A 22,828-nucleotide genomic window follows, 5' to 3' on the forward strand; every position below is an offset into this window, starting at 1 on the left:
TTAATAATCCAAAGCGAAATTACTTTTGTTACATTACTCCACGTGTAATAGAGTGTCTATAGGACCAGTTTGATATAACACAATTTAATACAATGTAATAAGGGGGTCTCCGCTCCATCTCGCCATCAGTTTGGGTTCCTTCGCCTGGAAAACGTTGAAGACCTCTGATATAGAAGGTATGCGTTACTCTTTGGCCATGTGTGAATTAGAAAAAATAAAAGGTTCAAACTTCAGCTTCTTTTTTTTTTAAAGAATCATTGAAGTTGTGTGTTTTGTAATGATTTAATCCCTGAAAAAGATTAACTGTTAAAAATAAACCTTTATAAAACCATGGATACCTTCGATGAGACGATGTGAAAATCTGTGTTCCCTCAACATTTTCCCCCACCTTTCCTTTTCTTCCCTCCCTCTGCTCTCCTACCTTGTTTGACTTTTTAGCTCCCCCCATTAAAAAAGGGATTACACACAGACGCTGTGTGCTGTGTTTCTGGTACTGCTGTTGCCAAGCAACATTGTTTTCTGCTAGCCGAACCGAGAAACAGAGCATTAATGATAAATGGCAGAAACAAGCAGAGAGCTGCTGAATTCAGACGGTGATAAAGAGGTAACGGATCGTTCTGTTGTCTGTTTCTCTGCTGTGCGGTGCGGCTGGCGTCAGAGATGTAATTAGCAGTCCCAGGAATGGCTGGAATCTGCTAGTTAATGCTGTATGTGCGAAGCGGCAGGTGAATGCGCTGTCAACAACCGAAACAATAAACGTCCGGAAAATGGGCTCCCTATCCTGCTGCTGCTGTCCTTTCCTCTGAGCCTGTCTGCTCTGATGCACTTCTGTCCTTCTGCCACAAAAAAAAAAACCTTCATTAAAAACATTGTGGGATTAAGCAAAGCCTGATATGGATTATTTTCACTCCTAAATGCCCACTACTCTCCTCATAATCCAATCAGGTTCCCACCACATTTCTGAATTATTATCATTTTGAATCCAGCACTGCCTGCTGGACCTCTGGTGATAAAACTTAGGAAACTTAAAACAGAAGCTGCTTTTATATTCAGGAGAATTTAGTTAAATATAAGAAAAGTTCATAATAATTTAAGTTATTCAATTCTTTTTAAATATGTAAACTTCAAACAGCGTTAATGATGAAGGGGTAAAAAATTTTCTTGCAAATAAAAGCAGGGCCCAGCGGGAAAAGTTTGGGAACTACTGGTTAAGTAGAAGCAATAGGTTGTAGAAGACATTCAAGTTTTAAAAGCATGCCAGAAGTTTGATTTTGCAGGGAGGCTACTGAGGTGCTGGTAGCAGCAAGAAGCGTGGGCTGCAGGGGTTTCTATGAGTAATGGTTTGGTTCTACATCCTAATGATCTGCTGTACTTTCTGAGGACAAAGCAGTGGATTTGGGAGGTCTTCTCTTTAAGACAAAAACCTCCAAGCCTGGTTAAAATCTCTCAACAATTTCCAGAACAATCTGCTGGGGTTAGATTAAACCAGTTAGCAGTGCTTGGGCAACAATCACAAAAGATAAATTTAGCCCATGTACACTATATCAACACTTAGGCTTTGTCAAAAGTCCACCCTAATCCCTATATAGGCCCCTTTATAGTGGTAACGCCATTTTAAATGAGTGTCTGAATGTTTAGTGGATGAAAAAGTAGTGGACTCGAAATTTCCTTCATTGCACCTCAAAAGGTAGAGATCATCTATGGTCACTAGATCAGAGGATATGAGCAGGGGGGAGTGGAGGCCCTGTGGTTAGGGCATAGAGCTTGGAATCCTGAGGTTCTGAGCTCAAGACCCGATACCAAAGACTGCCACTCTGGATCCCTGAGCAAAGACCCTTAACCCCACACTGCCCTACAATGGCAGCCCACTGCTCCCCAAAGGGAGGGGTTAAATGTAGAATGCTCATTTCATTGCTCTGTACTTGTGACAATGTAATGACAATGAACACTAGAAAAAGAGATACATTGCGAGAACTGTCCTTGCAATGCATTATGGGATTTGTTGTCACAGCAGCCTGCTATCAGGTATAACAAAGATGGTACATGCATCACGTGGGGAGATGGAGTCACGTGATCAACGGGGTGCGAAAAGTCGTGATCATCGGACCAAACAGTAAGTTAACTGAGTTCACTATAAAGTCCACTATATAGTCCCCTCTCTATATAGGGATTCAGGGCTTTAGGGGTTATGGCGGACATTCGGACACAGCCTTAGACTCTGAGCATTACACCAAATCAACACGACTGACTTCTTCAAAAGAAAATGCATCTTTTAAACAATCTGAGTCAGTACAGAACTAAATTCTAGAGAAAATCTGAAGACACTAAATCATAGTGTGTTTCAACAAAGCCTTAGTGTATTGGTTTGTCTGATTCTTTATCATCTTTACTCTCTTTATTACCATTTTAAGTTGAAGGGGACAAATGCCAAATTAACAGTTTAAATAGTTTTTAAAAAATTATCAGCCATCTCAAACCTCATGCATGGCAGCTGTTTGTCATTTTCACCTATTATGTATCTCATATTGTTCAGAAAATGAAAATGACCCTGAGAACAGAGATGGGAGCAGCTGGGACACACAGAAAATGCAGGTAATGCTTCTGACCTTCCGAGCTGTGGGAGCTGAACTTTTTTTCAAAGACTGGCACTCTTAATTGTCTGTAAGAAAAGTCCCAGCAGTGCAGCTCAGGCAGTCAACCTTTTGTGACGATGTGAAAGCATGAGAGGATAACGCCATGGGTGGCTGGCTTTTACTTGAAATGGTGACACCGTTCTGACCTTTGGAATGGGGGCGCACCGTCTGCCAGCAGGTCCCCTGCTTTGCCAGTTCGGCCATTGATGAGCTCAAGCGCAACTTTGGATTAAGTCGACTCAGGTGGGTTTCCCACAATACCTAATAACAAGTTATAATGCTCTCCCGTGACTAAAACGACAGGAAATCTGTGGTTAGAGTTACGCGAGTTTAATCCTGACAAGTTAATTCCATGCAATTAAACTCTCTGGCCTTTAAAAGCTGCCTTTAATCTTTCTGTGTAATCCTAATTCTCAGACAGAATAGATCAGCGGTTGACATTTTGGCAATCAAAAGATGACGTCAACTGAAGCCGTGTTCACGTACATAATCCTTACTGCCATTTAAACTCGACACCTTTTGACTGCATGCTTCGGAGGCCACTGGAATTTACATCCACTCTTCATGATTCAGATCCACAGGCACATGCAAACCCACTCACACATACACAGATGATGTTTCAGGTGCTTTCGTAGAATTTCAAATCTAGATTGCCAAGGCAACTGCAAGTGATGGCCATTTTTTTCCTTTTTCAAGCTGATGGAGAGACATTTTCTCTTCCACTCTTTGAATATATCTCACTTCTTCAAGGTAGGCAGATAAAGCCCTTTCTCTTTTCACACTCCACTAAGCAATTTCTACCTCCAATAACATCTCTCTTTGAAATATCTCTGCACATCAGTTCCAGTCACTTAATGTCTCCCCCCCGCAATACACACACAGAAGATTAACAGCCACTGCAGTTTTATAAAAAAAAAGATAAATAAAGAGACAAACCTGCCAGCTCTTCCTCATTTGTTTTTTCTGGAAATGAGGAGATGCAGCAGACTCTTCATTTATCAACAGCGTTCAACACTTTCAAAATGCTTAGGCCAAGAGAAATTCTGTAAAAATGCCAACATCCTATTTCGTCAAGGTCTTTTCCTATGGTTATACACAGCAGTGACTGATGTCTGTTATTATGTCCGGCCTAGAAACCCCTTGGATTCCCACAACAGGAGCTTATAAGAAAATGGTAGGGCAATCTTGGCATAACTTCACTGTAAAAACGTTTAAGTTATAAATGGCTTTTTCAGAATGGAGATAATGGAGGTTGATTATCATTCATGAGTTCTCCTCAGAGGTGGCACTGGGACAGCTTTTAATTTCAACCTGAACGGAGTCAGATGCAGAGAAACACATGCATACACACGCTGAAGGTGATTAAACTTACATTAAAGCAACCTCATAAATATTAAAGGAGTCCTGCAATGCAACTCTCTGCATTCAGCTCTGAAGCCAGCTAAAATGCATGAAAATCAGTCTCTAGTCATTGCACCTGTGGAGCTGTGCACCAGATGTGTTACTTAAAGATAGTTATTACTTTCACTATCATCCTGTGATAAGTGAGGGACACTGAGAACCTCAATAAAGTGGACCCAGGTCAAATGCCATCATTCAAAATGGTCATTTCTAGTGTCTGCTGCAGAGTCAAAATTATAAAATCCCTTCATAGCAAGGATTTTTCACAGGTTTGCTCTAGTGAAGAAAGATGCCAGCTTGTTTCCTCAGTCTTAAGGCCAATTTATGCTTCTGATGCAGTCTTTGCAACCATTAAATCTGTCTCTGTGTGTGACCACGACCCCTGCGCAGAGGTTCTGAAATCGTTGTCACGATTCTCAACAAGATCCTGACTATGCGTCGGATGGTCGCAAACCCGCACAGTCCTCAAGTGGAAGTGCGCAGACAAAAAGCAGCTGTGATTGGTCCTTGGTATGCCTTTGCGGCTGTCTGTGTGGTTGTCCTTCTCAATTCGGTGCTGGGATGCGCCATTTTTAAAAACCGAGGAACAGCTACAATGGCCAGCCTACGCGTCCACCTTTGTCTTTTAGCCAACTCCATTAACAGAACCTGTTCCTCTTCGATGTCTAGCAACTCAAGATCCATCTCCGTGACCGTCATATCTTGCAGTCGCGCCATTATTGGTTTAGGAAGATGAACACTCCCGGCACCACAGAAGTTCTCGTGACCATCCGCCGAAGTTCTCGCGAGTTCTCAAATAGGCTCCCCCTGGCGCTTTGGCGGCAGACTGCTGTGCTTCCCAAGAAATTCCAGACCGACAGTGAAGAAGCATACCAACAAAACTGTTTTGCGACCAGACCCAAGCAATATTTGATGTGTGCTGTTGCAGAAGTGTAATCTGCCCTTTAGGTGCTTTTCAGCGTGTTCTTCACCTTCCATATTTCCCTTGTCGGCTGTGCCAACAGGTTCTGGTTTTAATTATTATTCAGAAAATAATTTTTAAAAGTCTGTGGTTGTGCAGCACAATTCCAATAAAAATGTGTTGTCTTATTAATGTTCAGTACTTTAATGGTGTTTAACCCACATTTCCCTCATAACTTCCAGTTTCCATTATTACACTCCTCCAACATCTCCATGAGCTTCAGGATCTTGGTCACTAAGTTCAATATGGCATATGAACATAAAGATCCAATTATACACGATTTGCAAGCAGAAATTAGAAATGCATTCCAGCCAAACAAATACTGCATACAATAATCTTTGCAGCTGTCATTATGCCCTTCAGAGTTAACTATGTGTGCCTTTGTGTACACATTTGAGGTATTTTGCTGTTGTTTGAGGGTTTCTGACCACTGTCCTCCTCAGATATCTGATGTCATTTATAGCTTCCTCAGTCTACCAGCTCATGGTGGAATACCCTCTTTAGATTTTAAGCTTGCAAAATTAAATTTCACTTAGATCGCTAGCGGCGATCATATTTTTTTTACCATTTCCTTGTTTTAGCAGAGCATTGATCTCATCTCTAAACTCTGGATTATAGATTATTTCCTCTGGTATCAGCCTATAAAGAAAGGGTTCTAACTGAACTCTGCACCGGAAAAAAATCTAAATCTAAATAAGTCCTATTTTCTTAAAATAAGTGTGTTTGTTCTTGAATTGAGGAGGTAAGTGAGACACTTTGCCAATGGAACAAGACAATTTGCATTTAAAATAAGAAAAAACAATTGCATTGTCTTATTTCAAGTGCATATTATCTAATTATCTTATTTTAAGAGTAAAAATACTAATTCCATTGGGAAATCATCTTATTAACCTTCTCAAATTACACTTGATTTAAGAAATGTTGACTTATTTCCAGATCGTTTTTGCAGTGTGCACTCAGGGCAGAATAAACTGCGGCTACGCCTCAAAGAGGAGACTAAAAAGGCCGATGGAATCAGAAAACTGAGCTGGGACAAATAACAACTAAACCAGGATGACCTTCTTTTGGGATTTTGTAAAGGAAAAGACCTAAATAATAAAAAGTGGACAAAGTAGAGGGTGGAGACGGAGTCTACTGAGGAGCTGCTTGCATGCAATCTCCTGTTTTTTTTTTTTTCTTAGATTTAGCACATATGATATGTAACGACCCAATTTCATTGGCACACATCGACACTTTGCCAAGGTAAACATAATATCGCCTACCCTCCTTTTTTATGAGAAACACGCACGCAATGAGATACACTAACAGCTCGGCTGCTGTGGGAACAGAGGTAAGAGCTTTGAGCTGTAATTATATGCCTGGATTTGGGGTCAGTGTGAAAGGTAAAAGACTGGAGGGTTCTTAAACAAAAGGAGACAGAAGGGATGCCTGGGTGACCTGTATTTCTAGTCAACGAAGCAGGAGAAGTTAAACCCTTTTAGCAGCAGATATTTGATAATTTGATAACAGATCAACATAAAATAGTTCATAGTTGTTAAGTTGAAGAAAAAGTACACTGAATTTTGACATTTGTGTCATAGTGTAATATCACCCCAGAAATTATTAACATGTTTTTCTTCCTATGGCATATTCTTCTTTTTTGTCAATTTGAGCTTATGTAAGGAGTGAATTTCTCCACTGTGAGATCAATAAAGTCAATCAACCAATCAATCAATATACAGGTTTTTAAGGCTGATGCCAGTACCGGTTTTTAAACATCAGGCTAACCAAACCCCCAATATGTGCTGCCGACTTTTTGGGGCTGATTCATGAAGCCAAATTGGCCTTTTGTCCTTCCTCCATTAAAGCCCAGAGTACACTGTGCGATTTTCCAGTGCAAGAATCTTTCGATCGGGCCGACTTACAGTCTGATTGCGCGTCGTGAGTTGTGTAGTGTACAAGGGGTTACGAGCGGCGATCAGCCTCTGACGACCTCCTCCCAATCAGGAATCGTGAGGTCGGGAGAAAATCGTTTTCGTTGGCAAATCTCTCAGGGCGCATGCACAAACAAGGATTCTTCTTTTTATTCTTCCTCTCAGATGTAAACACAGCAGTGTGGCAGGGATGCAATGAGTGAAATTAGATCTTTCTGTTAAATTCACGTAGACAGTAGTAGCCACCTTTGCTCAGCCATGTGTTTTTTTTCCAAATATGTTGTCGCATTTTCTTTTTAGGGCTTTCAGCACAAAATTGCACAAATTGCCAAGGCGGTGCGTTTCACTATAGTGAGCTTAATATTCCTCTTGTATTTGTTTGGCTTCCGGATAGACGAGTCGGAATAGCTCCATCTCACTGCAATGCTGAGTCCGACGTGGTTTTTAGTCGTACAATGTGATCAGGTAGATCGCATCAGAGCGTCGGGCCGAACATAAATGGTGAGCTGTGAACTCACACTGCACGACTAAACCCTGCATTTAGTCGTGCAGTGTGAGCAGCAGCTGTGTGCAACGATTGGAAAAAATTCGCACAGTGTTCGCCCGGCTTTACATAACAACAAACAAAACAAAACAAAAAAAACAGAATGATTAGAAATGTTACACAAATTTAAACAGAAATGAAACATTTAAGAAACAAATCAAAACATAAAAAAATCGATCAAATGGAGGGAGCAGCAGCAATGCATGCGCCTCATTTGATCGTAAGGCATGGATACTGAATGAACTAATGAATCTGTAATTGCATGCACATATTGGCTGATGCAGATACAAGAAAATCAGCCCAGAATATTGTCCCACCTCAACACCCAAATATTAATATAGCTGTCAAACAAAGGCTGTTGGAGAATATTAAATGAGCACACTAGTTTAAGATTAATGGGTGGATAAGTATCAGGGTGATAAACAGCACTCTAAGCTTTAGGGATCTTATAGACTTTTCCAGTTTAAAAAACAACAACAAAAAACAAGCATGTCCTTTTTGAATAGTTTTTCTTATCCATCTATAAATTCAGTTATTCTGCAAAGCCCTTAAAGGTTTGCTGGAGGACATTAGTGAAGAAAACAGCATTATAAAATCAACAGCAAACAGGTTATAGAGATCGCCATGGAGACACTTCAAGCAAGATTAGGTTGTAAGACAATATCCCCAACTTTGACCAACTCATAGAGCACCGTTCAACTCGGTAGGAGCTCACATGGAAGCATCTGATAGCTGATATTGTAGCCGTTGAACCCAAAAACCTAGTCTTTGTGGAAGTGTAGCAATAAAAAAAAACAAAAGCTACTGTATATCAGCCAGCTATGAGAAAAAAACGTTTTTTAATAAAAGCTATTCAGGTATTAGAATGGCGCAGTAAAGGTCAAGAACTTTTCCTTTTCCGACAATTTTCTACATTTTTTTAAGTTAGTTTGGAAATCATTTCTAAAGTGTCTAAAAATCCTGTTTTAAATCAAATTTAACAATAATGCTAATCAGCACAGCATTATTTGGTTTAAGGTTATTATAAGATTAATGCAAAACAAATTCCAACTTTAGAGTGAAAACAGGTATAACTTTCTATTGTGCTGCATTTAACAGCACAGAAAAAGCAGAAGAGATTTGGTACAAACCCCAGTAACTGCAGATCATATTCTGGGATAAACAACGCCACTGTTTATTAAAGGGTTCTTTCCCTTCTTGTCTGAGCAGAAAACTCTGACAGAAACACACCAGTAGTCGTGGAAACGCACGCTCTCTATGCTGAAGGGCGAACGCAGATCTTCGACGTTAGGCATGTTGCCTCTCCTCCATTCCAGCTCGTTCGGCTTCGCTTGGATGATTCGAGAGACATTTAATTATTGAAATGCAATTAAGGTATTAATGCTCTGAGGGAATAAGCAGTGCAAACACACACACATCACAGGATAACAGGAAGGAAACAGAAGGTTATCAGCAGGAATAAAGTGCAGAATCAAGCGCATAATGTTTTAATTCATAAGGATTAGGATTTAAACTTATACTCTTAATTTCCTGAATATGAAATGGCAACTATAGGCCTGAATGGGGACATTATTTTAAATGACATAGAGGAAGAGATTAGAGGTGGATTGAGACTATGAGGCAGGAGAAGCAGCACTTTATTATTAGATGCAAATTTTTCTGATGATTTTGAATAAATTGCATCAATTATTCCACTTTTAAACAGTATGTAAATATATTTTAAGTGCCTAAAACAGAAAACTCTCTTATAGAGACATATCCTTTTGTAGCTTAGTTATTCCAAGCATTGATCAAGCATAATGGGAATACTGCAATTACCTGCAGGAGGAAAAATAAATAAATAAATAAACAAGTGCATGAACTGTTGTGGATGTGTTTGGGTGGGAATAAGGTTCATAATCAGGCTGATCTTCACATATTTTCTCAATCCTCCTTTGGCTGCATTTCAAGGACAATAAACCCACGGAATCCACAGAAATGATTTAAGTGGGGAAAATAAGAGGAGGAGAAGCGCAGTAATCAAGGATCAAACCTCCCTTATTGGTGAAACACATGGTCAGTGATAACCAGCGTCCCATTTTTAACCAACAGCTCCCACATGTTGATAACGCCTATCTCCTCATTTAATACCATCAAATTCCCACACCTTAATAAATAACTCATCCTTGGTTTAAACTCCTATAATACGTTATTTCATGAAAGAAAATAAACAAGCTAGAGAGCTGAGACACCGATGCGACAAATAATGTCAGTGAATGTGAATAAGCATCATCAGAATGTCAAATAAAAAGCGTCTCTTACCGTTAAAGGGCGGAAGGTAGAGTAGGATGGATGGATAAGTGAGATCTCTCTCATCCGCAGCTCGCAGCTTGTTCATTTGCCGCAGACTCCGCCCCCTTCTATCTGATTGGTCCACAGCAAATGAACCAAAGAGTCAGGATGTGGAGTGAGATAGATCCCCGCTTCCTGTTTCCCTCAGGAGTCGTGGTCGTTGCATTCATAGATATATCTATGGTTGCATTTCTCTAGTCTGTGTTTACCAACCTTTTTTTTTACTTGTTTCCGACCTTTAAGCATTTTTTTGCCATTAGTTCCCCTCTCAGTCAAAAGTATTGATAATTGTCCAAAAGTTGAACATATTTATTATAAAATAAAGACTATTTTTACTTTTTTTTTTTTTATTTGAGCATTTAATTCTTGTTATGTTATGCTTTCCATCTCAAATAATAATTAAAAAAAAATGCTAAATATGTTGCCTGGAAGATAGTAAGGATTCCAAATTAATAAAAAACAAAATCATATTATAAACCTGTATTTATAAAGCTGGAGCTCCTCTGAGTAACTCCCTTATAATCACATTTAAACTGGATGAATTGGGTACAAAATACAGAAAAAAAATTATAGTCAGACTGACTTAATTAGTTTTACTTTGTTTTCATCAATACAGCTAAGATGCTTTGATGAGGTCTGATAGCTCAGTGTTAGGGTTGCCAATTCCCTGGGGGAAAAAAAGGGACACCTCATGTGCGTGCCAGCTTACCTGATTGCCTTTACCCCTCCTGGGGTGGTGATTTTTTTTAGTCCCCCTTTGTGTGTGAAATAATTTTTTTAACTACTTAAGGGTAGTAATACTTAATACTTAAGCCTACCCTTACTACTTTTAAAGGTAGGCTTAAAACTTTCCTTTTTGATAAAGCTTATAGTTAGAGTGGCACAGGTTATCCTGAGCCATCTCTATAGTTATGCTGCTATAGGCTTAGGCTTCTGGAGGACATAGGGACCCCTATTTCATCATTTTTGCTTCATTCTATCTCTATTCTTCCACTCTGCAGAATCTGTTAGTTTAATCTCTGATGTTATGCTCCCTTTGCCTTTTCTCATAGTAGCTTTGCCTCATTTGTAGAAATTTATAGACTTTATAGAAATAAACTGAATTGAATTTAATTAGATGCATATTTGTGAGTGACTTGAACACATGGAAAATAAATTGTTATCCAGTAATTCACTTAATTAATACAAAATAACAAACTTTGTTGAACAAAATAAGTATGTTAAACATAAGCCTGTCCTGCTTAATTTCAATCTGCAAAAATTTATATAAAACAATAAATAAATAGTGCACATTTTTGGTGCAACAGCAAACTGCAACATATTACAAACTTGTAAACATATTTGTGCCTTAAATGCAATGACTGTAGTTGTAAAACAGAAATAAAAAAATCATTACCTCAATGCCACATTATGTGGCGATAGTTGATTTTTTCCACTTGCATTTCCTCTGAGCTCTTGCAGCAGTGAGGAGTTGTTTGTCTTCTAGTGCTGCACAGTAAAACTCTGAGCAAGACAGTTGATAATTGAGGCTGACGATTAGCGCAGCTTTAATTAATTCAGTGGAACATTTGTTCCCCACATCAGTCCATTTGTTCTTCATTAAGGAGAAAATCCTCTCCACAAAACCAGTGGAAGATGGGATGCTGAGGACAAAGGACACAGCAGCTTGGATTTTGGGAAGGTCAGCTCCCCAAATAACCTCCATCCACCTCTCTGCTGTTCCTTTGGACTGCCAGGATTCCTTTTTCCTGAGTGAGATGTTCCAGAAGACTGTTTGCAGTTGCACATTCTTCATACAGATCATCCATGGACATGCTCAGGCTGCTCTGTTGTCTCCCGCTTTCTTCTCCGTGATTCTATTGTGAATCGTATTCTGGATCATTACATATATGTTGTCAGCTCATTGGTCATAATGCAGGACAGGGCCCGGAAATAAGTTTACCGTAAGTTTTATATCTAACGTGCCCTTGTTCTTTTATTTTTTTTTTTTACAAAGTTCCTTCCTTTTCCACTAAATACTGGACAGGTACTTCTATTTCTAAGTACGGAACAATTCCATTTTTCAAGGTTCGGTTGGTGACCCTACTCATTGTGAAACACAGCTGATACCAGGCTGTTTTCTACATCCACTCTGTTCCTGTGTTTGGTTTGGATGTGCGTCAAAGCTGAAGGTGAACTCAAAACATATAAGAAAAACTTACTTTTTGGTTGACAAAAGCTTGTTAAATTTTCCTCACAAAGCAAAACAGAACCCAGAACTATTTTACTGCCCAAGAAATAAAATATGCACTTGCAGACCACTAGGAGTCCGCGTACCCCTGGTTGGAAAACACTATTCTAGATAGTTACAAAAATTATAAGATTTCTACTATTTCAAACCATAGAAAGTAACTTTATGTTTTATAGAGGGCTCCTTATCTAAGATATTAGTCACTTTACCCACTTTCTGTAGGTCAAATTCCCCCACTACTCTAAAGGTATAATGGCTGTTGTAAGGTCCAGCTTGTGGTTTTCCTTGGCTTGAATAAAAAGAGAATATTACAATACAATATTACAGCAGGAGTTTTAAAGATATAATTCTGAATAATTTCAAAATAATTGTTTAGTGTTTCAACAGTAGTAATAAAGTGCTTTAAAAATCATAACTTTTAGTGTTATGAGCAAAGAGACATGAAGTTCTATTTTGATTTTTACTGACATAGATATGATTTTTATACTCAGAATTTTAACCTTTGAATTAAAAGTATGTTGTTTTTTTTAAGTTTCACCACATGTAAGGAGGATAGTTGCAAAGTTGTTAAAGATTTAAGAGCCACCAAGAAAGGTGGTTTGAGAGGGGTGAGAAGGAAGCCATCTATGCTAAGAAAGAAAAAACAACCTTAAACAGAAAGGTTGGACTCAGATTTCAGCTTTCAAAAACCTACAATTCAGCAATTGAGTTGATCCCTTCCCGCTATGATCGCAGCCCCAACTCTTTGTAGGGGAACAGATGACCTCCTCTATTCAGCCAGGCCAACAATTCCCTTTAACGACACACCTTTCAAAGACAAAGGCAGGTACGGGGCATTGCAGGCTACCACAAGAAGCCAAATGACCAACATTCCAAAGGGGTGGATCCGGCTACTGTATAAAGCCTCGAACTCAACGCTATTTCTGACATTTTGAACTGAAAAAGCCTCCTGGATGGGAAGGCCTTGGCAGCAGCATGTGATGACATTCTACAGTTGTTCCTTTTCAATGTACTGCACTGTTGTTTACAGTTGGGCCCAAAGTTGCGTTGTAAAATATATTTTATTTCATTTGTGTTGTTTCGCAGAATTGTGTGGAGTCTAGACTACTTAGAGTTGAAAATAGCATATGCTGTAGAAATACAAAATAACATCATATTACGTCTCACTGAATATGTAGCAGATTTCTCCTGAGCATTTTCACGTGGTGTCACCAAGACCTGACTTTTTGCATAGGGAAACATTTACAGCGTAACCTATCATATTCAAGAGATGACAAAGCTGTTCAAATATGCTGTTCATTAAAAATGGTGTTCATCTTGATGACACTGACAGATTCTTGCTTTTGAGGAATGACATATCCATTTTGAGTAAGTGACATCATTTTGAAGGTTATCAACCGGGTTTTGTAGTTTGTACTAACTAAAAAAAAAAAAAAACTGCATTCACTATTGCAATGTAAAGATATTGAGATATATACACCGAAGCTACTTTGAACAACTAAAATCTGATGTAAACTGATGTGTGAATAAAACATTTATTACAGAGATTATTACTGCCATTTAAGCAGCTTTATTTTCTTTCTCTGAATCCAATTGAGAGTTTCCTTGGCTGTGTCTTTGGGGTCATTGTCTTTCTGAAAATTCCACCCACATTTCATCTTCATCATCTTGGTAAATAGCAATTACATTTATCTTTGCTTCAATTATTTGAATTTTGTCAGTACCATATGCTGAAGAAAAGCCCCACAACATGATTTTCCCACCACCAAACTTCACTGTTGGTATGGTGTTTTTGGGGTGATGAGCAGTGCCATTTGACCTCCATACATAATGTATATTACGGCATCCAAAGAATTCAATTTTGGTCTCATCTGACCAGACTATATTCTCCCAGTATTCCATAGACTTGTCCAAAAGTAGGGCAGCAAACTTTAAACAAGCTTCAACATGCTTTTTCTTCAGCAATGGAGCCTTTCATGGTGCATACAGGCCATGGCGGCTGAGTGAATTACTCATTTATTTCTTTGAAATAATTGTGTCTGATATTTCCAGGCGTTTCTGAAGCTCTCCACAAGTGGTCTTTGGCTATTGGACAACTTCTGATAATTATTTTCACTCTTCTGTCAGAAATCTTGCAAGAAGCACCTGGTTGTGGTCGGTTTATGGTGAAATTATATTATTTCCATTTCCAGATTATGGCAGCAACATTGCTCTCTGGAACATTCAGAAGTTTAGCAATCCTACTGTAACCAATACCATTGCTATGATTGGCAACAATAAGGTTGTGAAGGTCTTGAGAAGGCCCTTGACTTTTAACCAACATTAGACATTTCTTGTATGATACTAGAGACACCTTTTATAGACCATCATTTGGGACTGAGCCTGCTAACATTAATTTGCACTGACAACGGGCAGGATTGCTTTCTTATTACTGAGAGATTTTAGCTGGTGTCTTGGCTTTCTATTCCTTTTTGCGCCTTCCTTCCTTCACGTGATCGATATTACACCTGAGTGTGTTTATCAATTACACATTTAGCATCTTAGGGCTACCTAATCTTCATGATATGTCACCCCCCATGCTTTTTACAAACAAAAATTGTACTGTAAGGCAAGGCAAGTCTTTAAATAAAGCATATCTCATAGATAAGATTTTACAAGTGCTGTACATGAGGAAAAAAGGACATAAAGGCTTAAAGAAGACTGACAGTGACTAACTAAAATAAGACTATTACATAAAAGATGATAAGCAAAGTGTGACTGAAAACATAAGAAAATAATTTCTATAACTTGTGTTTTTAATCTCGATTTAAAGCAACTGGAGGGTTTAGGGCTTTTAAAGTTCACTTTGAGATTATTCCAGTTTGATAGAGCCTAAGGACTGAAAGCTGTTTCTCCATTTTTGGTTCTGGTTCTGGGTATGCAGGGTAGATATGAGCCACACAACTTGACAGGTCTGGGTGGTTGATCCACTGATGTATTTTGGTGCTAAGCTATTCAGTGATTTAAAGACTAATGTTACGTTCAGACCGCAAGCAACAGAAGGAGCAGAAGCACCTAGTTTACATGCAAAGTCAAAGGTTGACGAGCGTCAAGGCGCAACAAAAGGTCCTGAAGCGCGTTTTGAGCAGCAGGAGCAGTGCGTTTGAGCAGCCAAAGCAGTACATCATTAACTTTTGAGCATCTAAAGTGTGTGATGCAGTTCAGAAACAGCAGCTGCTGGAGTTGGAAAGATTTAACTTTTGCTGCTCGACGTGCCACACCAAGAAATCAGAGAAGCTGATCTGGGAGCTGGCAGGGAGACAGACACAGCACTGCTGATGCAGATCACTATGATCACTCCTCTGGAACAGTTTATTAACGCCTAAATTAAAATGTTGAAACCTGCTGGCAAAATATGTTGGCTTTTATTATTCTGGTGCCTGCAGTTTAGATTACGTACGTGAAAAAAGCCGCTGTGAACAATAGCAAAAAAGCGCGAAGAGGGGACCAGGCTGTCATGATGGATCAAAGGAGCAAGCCCATATGCAGAACACACACGGAGGAGGCAGGGAAAAAGTTCAAATGTTTATTAAAAGTTCTGAACACGAGAGCATAAATAAGTTCTGAGACTGGTTCACTGAAGTCTTGACTGGGACTGGAGACTGTTGGTTAGCAGAGTTCATCAGAAGCTAAGCGTCTAGCTTCAGGCTTAGCATGGCAGACCTTGATCTGAGCTTCCAGCTCACTGCAGAGAACAACAGGGAATATCCACATAGGATTCTTCAGGCTGAAGCCACATAGGAATCTTCAGGTAAACTCCACATAGAAGTTGGCTCACCAGGGCAGATAGCAGGTTAGGCTCACCTAGAGCTTCAGGCTAGAGACAGGTTTCCTGTGAGGCAGCTCTCCCAGAGCTTCAGGCCAGAGACAGGTTTCCAGTGAGGCAGCTCATCCAGAGCTTCAGACTAGCGACAGGTTTCCTGTGAGGCACAGACAAAGGAGAGATTAGAATCTGATCTCACACTTGAGACAACTAAGATTCAATCAGTAACAGAGGCTCAAGTAGCTAACCAAACTAAGATCAACACTGCGGCGTGGAAGCAAGGTCTGGCAGGAGCTTATAAAGAGGAAGTCTCCTGATGAGTAGATGAACAACAGGTGTGCTGGAAGATTCCAGCTCCAGGAGACCCACGGCGCACTCTGCTGGAGGAAGGTGGTAAAGCTCCAGATCACAACAGTAACTCCAGTCTAAGAGAAAATAACAAAGAGCAGAAGAGGATCCTCGGTGCCCTCTGGTGGGCAAGCCTGAGGATCCCAACACAGGCCAGAGGCTGCCGCTGAATGGAATTCCCAGTGACGGTTCACCGCCGGAGTGCCGGGGTCCGAGCAGCTCCGACAGCAAAATAATATTTGAAGGCAGGATCGTAATCTTCATAAACTGACTGCACACATAACATTTTCAGGTGAACTTTATCACCAAAAAACATATTAAAACTACTTTTACCCACTTATCACAGCAAATATAGCTGCCATTGTAACAGGCAAAGAAAGGATAGGGCAGCTCCGTCCAACATGCATCAGACCCACTTTTTTACCGCGTAGCTAAAACAGCAAAGATGCTTCAGCCGCGCTTGTACGGAACTAAACTTGTACAAGCATCAAAACAGAAGCACCATGTGCGTTTTTGCTGCTTCTGCGGTGTGCGGCCTGAATGTAGCATAAGAGAAGTATTTTAAAGATAATTCTTTGAGTAATGGGTAATCAGTGGAAGGACTGTAGCACTGGGGGATGTGCTCTACATTCTTAGTTTTAGTGAGGACGCACGCAGAAGCACTCTGGATTAATTGAAGCTGTCTGAGCTACTTTTTAGTCACAGCTGTGAAGACACCTTCAGGTCTGAGTCCATCACTGCATCCAGATTTCTCGACTGATTAGCAGTTTCTAGCTGTAATTATTGAATCTATTTGGTAACATTTAAAACCTTCTTCCTTTGGTCCAGAAACTATGATTTCAATTTTGTTTTGATTCAGGCGAAGACAATTTCATCGCATCCATGCATTGATTTCTTCTATGCATTTGCCCAGCTCTTGAATGGGTTCATACCAAGTGACATCATAATGTAGATATTTAACAAAAGGGGCCTCAAGATGGATGCTTGGGCAGCAGCACATGTAATTATTTTGGACTCTGAGGTAAACCACACAAAAACCTTGCTGTCTTTAAGAGGCCAAGTCAGTTTTCCAGAAATTCTAACAAAATGTAATTATCAACTTTATATTGGTAAAAGTTATTATGCTGTACCGTTTATGAAAATAGTCATTTATAACAATAAACAGACAGGGCTTCTTAAATTTTTGCCTGTGAATGTTTTTAACTTCATTTAAATAAGTTAATTATTTCATCTTTAATTTGTTTTTATAACCCTTCATTATATATCCTCCACCAAAGTTGTTTTCATTTTATTTACAATTTTTCATTTAACCTTAAATCTTTATTGTATTTTGTTTCATATCCCCTGGGCTGAATGTGAGGCAGCTGGCAATAGAGAAAAATTTCCCACCAAGCACCATTGATTGGAGCAGCAGGGACCAACACCTGTTTGAGTTTGAAAAACATTGTTCATGAGCTGATTAAACTAACTGCCCAGGCTGTGCTTGTATTTATTTTATCCATTGTGGTTAAGTATTGTGTTTGAAAAGTATTACAAATAAATCTCAGAGAATGATTAAAGATATAATTGTCAACTTGTACGGAGGTTGGATGAGGAGACAAACACTCAAGTGGTTTCTTTGCAAATGAGGCAATCCAAACATAAATTCAAAAATAAAATACAGAAAATAAGGAGACATCAGGTGAAACAGACAAGAGGAGCTAAGAAACGACCAGGAACCAGAAAAGAGAGACTGAACAGGAGGTGTTTATATAGGAGAAACAATGAGAGGACTAATTAGTAGACGAGAAACAGATGTGGACAGAAGAATCTAGTAGGGAGCTAGAAGAAAGAGACTGACACACAAGGGCAACAGAGGGTAAATAAGAAATACATAAGAACTCAAATACAACCAAAAAAAAAAAAACTAGAACAACACAAAATGGAAATGAAACAATGAAAACAATGATCCATAACCATGACAATAAAAAAAGATGATTGACCTGCTTATTTAGTTATTTAAAAATTATTTCCTCATAGCTTAAATACTTGCTATCCTTTCCATTGAAAAGAAACCAACCCAGAAATTATATTTATGGATGGATGACCCCTGTCTCCTCTCTCTTCTTCAATCCTGTTACTTCTGGTATTTGGTATTTTATCAGATGATTCTGCTTATGGTTTGTTGCCATTAGAATAAAATAGAACAGAACAGATTAGAATAGAATATTAAAACATATTAATTAAAACATGAGTATTCCAAGTAAGGGAGAAACTCAACTGCAGTTATGAGACACAGCCCACAATAGATAAAATGTGTAACTGAGGCGATTGTACAAAATCCTTGTGTATATTTGTGCATGAAAGTGCATGAAAAAAAAAAAAAAATCTCCCACAGAAAAACACGTATCTTTCCCTCCACCAGGGGGCATCCTAGGACAAAGCTGGGTTTCATGATGAGCCTGTCTAAAAGCCCCTTCCTCTCACAGGTAGATAAATGGCTGCTCCAGTAAAAATATATCAAATATGACTAATGCCATCATGGAGTGAAATAATTATCTTAAGGAGTGCCGCATCCACTCTTCATCCTCCTCAGTTGGTAAAATGTGCTTTTACTCCTGCTGTAAAGAGCATCAATGTTGTGAATCCAATCCTGTTTATTGTTTAGACGAACACCCAAGTACTTATAAGAGCCTATTGCCTCTATGAAAGTTTCCTGTATACGTGGGAGAAATCCACCGCCAGGTTCTTGATTTTCATCACGTTGATAAGGAGATGGTTTCATTGGCACCATTCCACGAAATCCTTTATCCACTATCTTTACCCTGGTTTCCCTTCATATGTGATGAGGCCAAATATGGAAAAGTGGTCTGAAAACTTCTCAGGATGGAAGCCTCGATGTAAAGCCACCCATAAGGGGTTATCAGGACAGATCAGCATCTGTGTGTGAAACACGTTGGAGTCCACTGACTTGAAAATACTGCTGGTCCCACATACTGCAGTTCCACCCCAGCAAAGGTATGCATGTTATAATGCCATTCTTTTATCAAAATTACACAGAGTGTTATTTTGCCTTATTCCTGCATCTCTGAGTAATCCTCATGAGTTCTCCTTTCTGAGCAGAAGCACCTTTCTGTGCTGTGCAGGTAGAGATTGTTTAGGTAAGAATGCGCCCTCCAGGAAGCAAACACTTTCACTGTACTGTGACTGCACTGTAAACAAACACTTGCTTTGTCTGATCAGGTAGAGGTCTGATGAGGCAGAGCAAGATGAATATGGCTCAAAGTGGAGACAAAGTGGCTCTGTTAGGAGCTTATAGCAAAGTGACGCAACCTGACTGAACTTATACAGCACCTTTTCAGGAGACTTGCCAAACACTTTCAGGCATTCACCCATTCACAAATGCACACACACACACACACTGATAGTGGGAAGCTACATTGAAGCCTGCCCTGTTGCTCACTGATGGAAGCAAAGCTGTTGTACACAGACACCCCCCCTCCCACAGGCACCCTGACCACCATCAGTGGACAATGAGGGTGAAGCGTCTTGCCCAAGGACACAACGACACTGAAAGCCAGAGCTGGGGTTTAAACCAATTAAGTTGCAAACGTCTGCATCTGACCATGCTGTTGCCCCAAAACAACAACATTCAAGCAAAAACGAAAAAAAGGAAAAGAAAAGGGAGAATAAAGCAGAACAAGGGGGGGATTGATGAAGAAGACTTGAGGCATAACTGGAGGATCCAACACGAACAATGGCCAACAGTGAATTTTAATACTGGAAGTGAGAAGAATGATATTGGAAGCTGGATTAATAATCTGAGGATGATGAGGAGAAGCTAAAGCAGGAGGTAAGATAGAGAGAAAAACAGAGCTGGCATTATGAAACACTTGATCAAGAACAGACAAATACTAATCTAGAGAGACTATTGTAGGATATATATCTAAACACAGGATCAACTAGAAACAAAACAAACAACAATAAACTAATAGAATAAAACTGTACAGACAATGCAGCAAGATCTTCTGAAAACAGGGGGATATGTAGCAAGAACACAAATGAAAACCAAACCCTATCAGCCAGTCTTCACAACATACAGTAGGCACAAACAAATTCATTGGTACCATTCATGCTCACTGAAAGACGGTTAATTTTCCCAAATGACAATTTAATGAAAGCTAATTTGTTGAGTATAGTGCTTACATTCTTTAATCTGTGACAGAGAGAAGAAATATGTTTGTACAAAAGAATAGTTTGTGTTTTACAAGACAATACAACATTTATTATACAATTAGAATTATAACTGGTCGCATTTCAACATTAACTCAGATTATCTCAGATGAAGTCAAGCTATTTTATCAGCCTTTCAGCTCATCTATGGTAACAAACAAGATGCTAAAAATCTCCCTCCATATCTGTGAGGTTCAACTGAACATGGACCTGAATAATTAGAGGAAGGTTTTCCCTGCCGATCTCAGAAGGATTATTATAGAGAACCATACAAATGGTCAATCTTACTAGATTATCTCCAAACAGCTCAAAATTGCTGTGATCACAGTTATCACTATGAATACAAAGTTCAATGTTCAGGAGACTGTATCCAAGCCGATGGATCAGTCTGATAGTGTGGTTTAAAAAAAGAGAACCAAAGGAAACGTCACCAAGGGAAGTCCAAGGTCAATCCACTGTCCTTATTAGCCTCATCCATCACATCCTTAACTGTAATTGGGCGTTACAGAGGACTGAGGATGGATTAACTTTAAACAGAAACAAGCAAATAAAGCCGGAAAGCTGCCCAAATGAATATTGGCAAGCTTCAAAGTCTGTTAGAGGGTATCTTGTGGTCAAATTATTTGAGACAGACTTTAGAGATTACAGTCACATCAGATTTACATTTACACAGGCAAAAACAAAGCTTTTAAAGAAAAGACGATCGATCCTACAGTACGGTATGCTTCACCTGAAATCTGTGTGGGGGACAATCAAGTCTAAGATGTTTTGTGTTGTGTTCATTTGATGGTTGTATTTACTTTTGGCTTTTTGTATTGTAAACACATTCTTTTATAAAAATAAGGACCCTCACTCCTGTTTTACTTTACCTGCCATTGCTTCAGTTCTGTGATTTTCTTTATTTTCCTTTATTTAAAATCTTTATTCCCTCTTGTGTTGGGTTATGTTCTTCTTCTGGTCTATACACTTTTCTGGTATCTTTGACTTTGTTTCCTTAGATCTCTTGGAATTTATCCTGCTTATCATCCACTTCCCATTAGCCCTTGGTTTCATGCGTCTTACAGCCAAACTGCATCAGTTAATCACTCACCTACTTCCTCTGCAGAGATAACTTCTTTAATATATCAAACCCGTTAGTCTCTTCAGCTTAGATCTAAATCCTTTCATAGGAAGGTCTGATGATCCTTTCTATAAGGATTTGAAAAGTGAGGCAGGCAGAGATCATTGTTTTAACCTAGACAGCTTGAAAAGACATTTCATTGTGATCTGAACTAAATGCGGCGAATGGTGCTGCCACCAAATGTTAAATCAAAGGTACCATCCAATCTGAATGTGTAATTTTCATTAATATTATCATAGGAAATAACCAATATTTAACAGCAAATTCTGATTTTTATTAATCTAGAAATTACATTAAAGTCCCACCTAAACAGTGGTAAACTTTTGTCATATCCCAAAGATTTGTTTGTGGTCATTTTTTTGTTTTTACAAAAATATAGCAGTATGCCTCTGAACATGGTGATGCCTGCATTACCTGTTAATCTTACTGTCTTATTTATATTTCATAACTTTAATTATCCAGTCTGATTTCTCAAATTACATGAAAGGGAAGTTAAAGAAAACAAAATTCAGAAATTAAGAAAAATCTAATTATCATTATGTGCCATTCTGGACTTTTTGTTTCTGTGTAAGTTTTTTAGTTTTGGTTCTCAGTTATGCTTTATTTTATCTTATTCTGTTTAGTCAAGATTTATGTCATTTTTTATTTTTTACTTTTACTCTTCCTTGTTATATCTTATAGTATTTTTGTTAGTATTTATGCCTAGTTTTAGTTAGTTATCCTTTTTCCTTATTTTTTGCCCATACTGTAGCTTCAGTTGTCTCCAGTTCCTTCTTTTATCATCTAGTTTTCCCTGTGGTTATTCCTTATTTTGTAGTCATTACTTTTATTCCCATTTAGCCTTATTTAAGTAATTTTGTAGCTACAGTTAAACCCTGTTTTTCCTGGTTATTCTTTGCTGCCCCCTAGTGCCCCTTTCCATTAACGCCTTTCTAGCTTCTTCTGTCCACACCTGCTCCCAGTTAACTGATAACCCCACTCTTTTTCTGAGTTCAAATTCATGGGATGTGTCTTCCGAAGGCCAGATTTGCAGGCCTATTATGTCATATTTTTATATATATATACTTTTTCTGTGCGGCCAGGTACCAAATGACTCACGGACCGGTACCGGTCCGCGGCCCGGTGGTTGGGGACCGCTGCTCTATATGACTTCTCTCTCCCGAGCTTCTTAGTTTTTGGTTCCTGAGTTCCCAGCCTATTTTTTCTGGATTTATGTTTTTATACCATCTACCTCAATGATAAAACTGCAATAACCATCTCTGACTCATCTACTCTACATTTAGGTCCACAACAACCTCCACCAACCCTGACACAAATATCAGAAAGAATTAAA

General features: G+C 39.0%; 1 protein-coding gene across 2 annotated transcripts in view; it reads right to left on the reverse strand.

Moving 5' to 3' along the window:
• Positions 1-9,832, reverse strand: part of serpini1 (serpin peptidase inhibitor, clade I (neuroserpin), member 1) — a 25,310-nt gene extending 15,478 nt beyond the window's left edge. Inside the window, exon 1 of one of the 2 annotated variants that reach the window (XM_015378256.1) lies at positions 9,754-9,832. Coding sequence is in view for 1 of the 2 variants with exons in the window: in XM_015378255.1 (XP_015233741.1) it covers positions 8,683-8,747 (65 nt within the window). In the remaining variant the exon portion in view is untranslated. Of the gene's footprint in view, positions 1-8,682; positions 8,778-9,753 lie in introns of those variants that run through there. The other variant, XM_015378255.1, reaches the window with a different exon arrangement.
• Between the last annotated feature and the right edge of the window lie 12,996 nt (positions 9,833-22,828).

Source organism: Cyprinodon variegatus, unplaced genomic scaffold, assembly GCF_000732505.1.
Source record: "Cyprinodon variegatus isolate N-32 unplaced genomic scaffold, C_variegatus-1.0 Scaffold168, whole genome shotgun sequence".
NCBI lineage: Eukaryota > Metazoa > Chordata > Actinopteri > Cyprinodontiformes > Cyprinodontidae > Cyprinodon > Cyprinodon variegatus.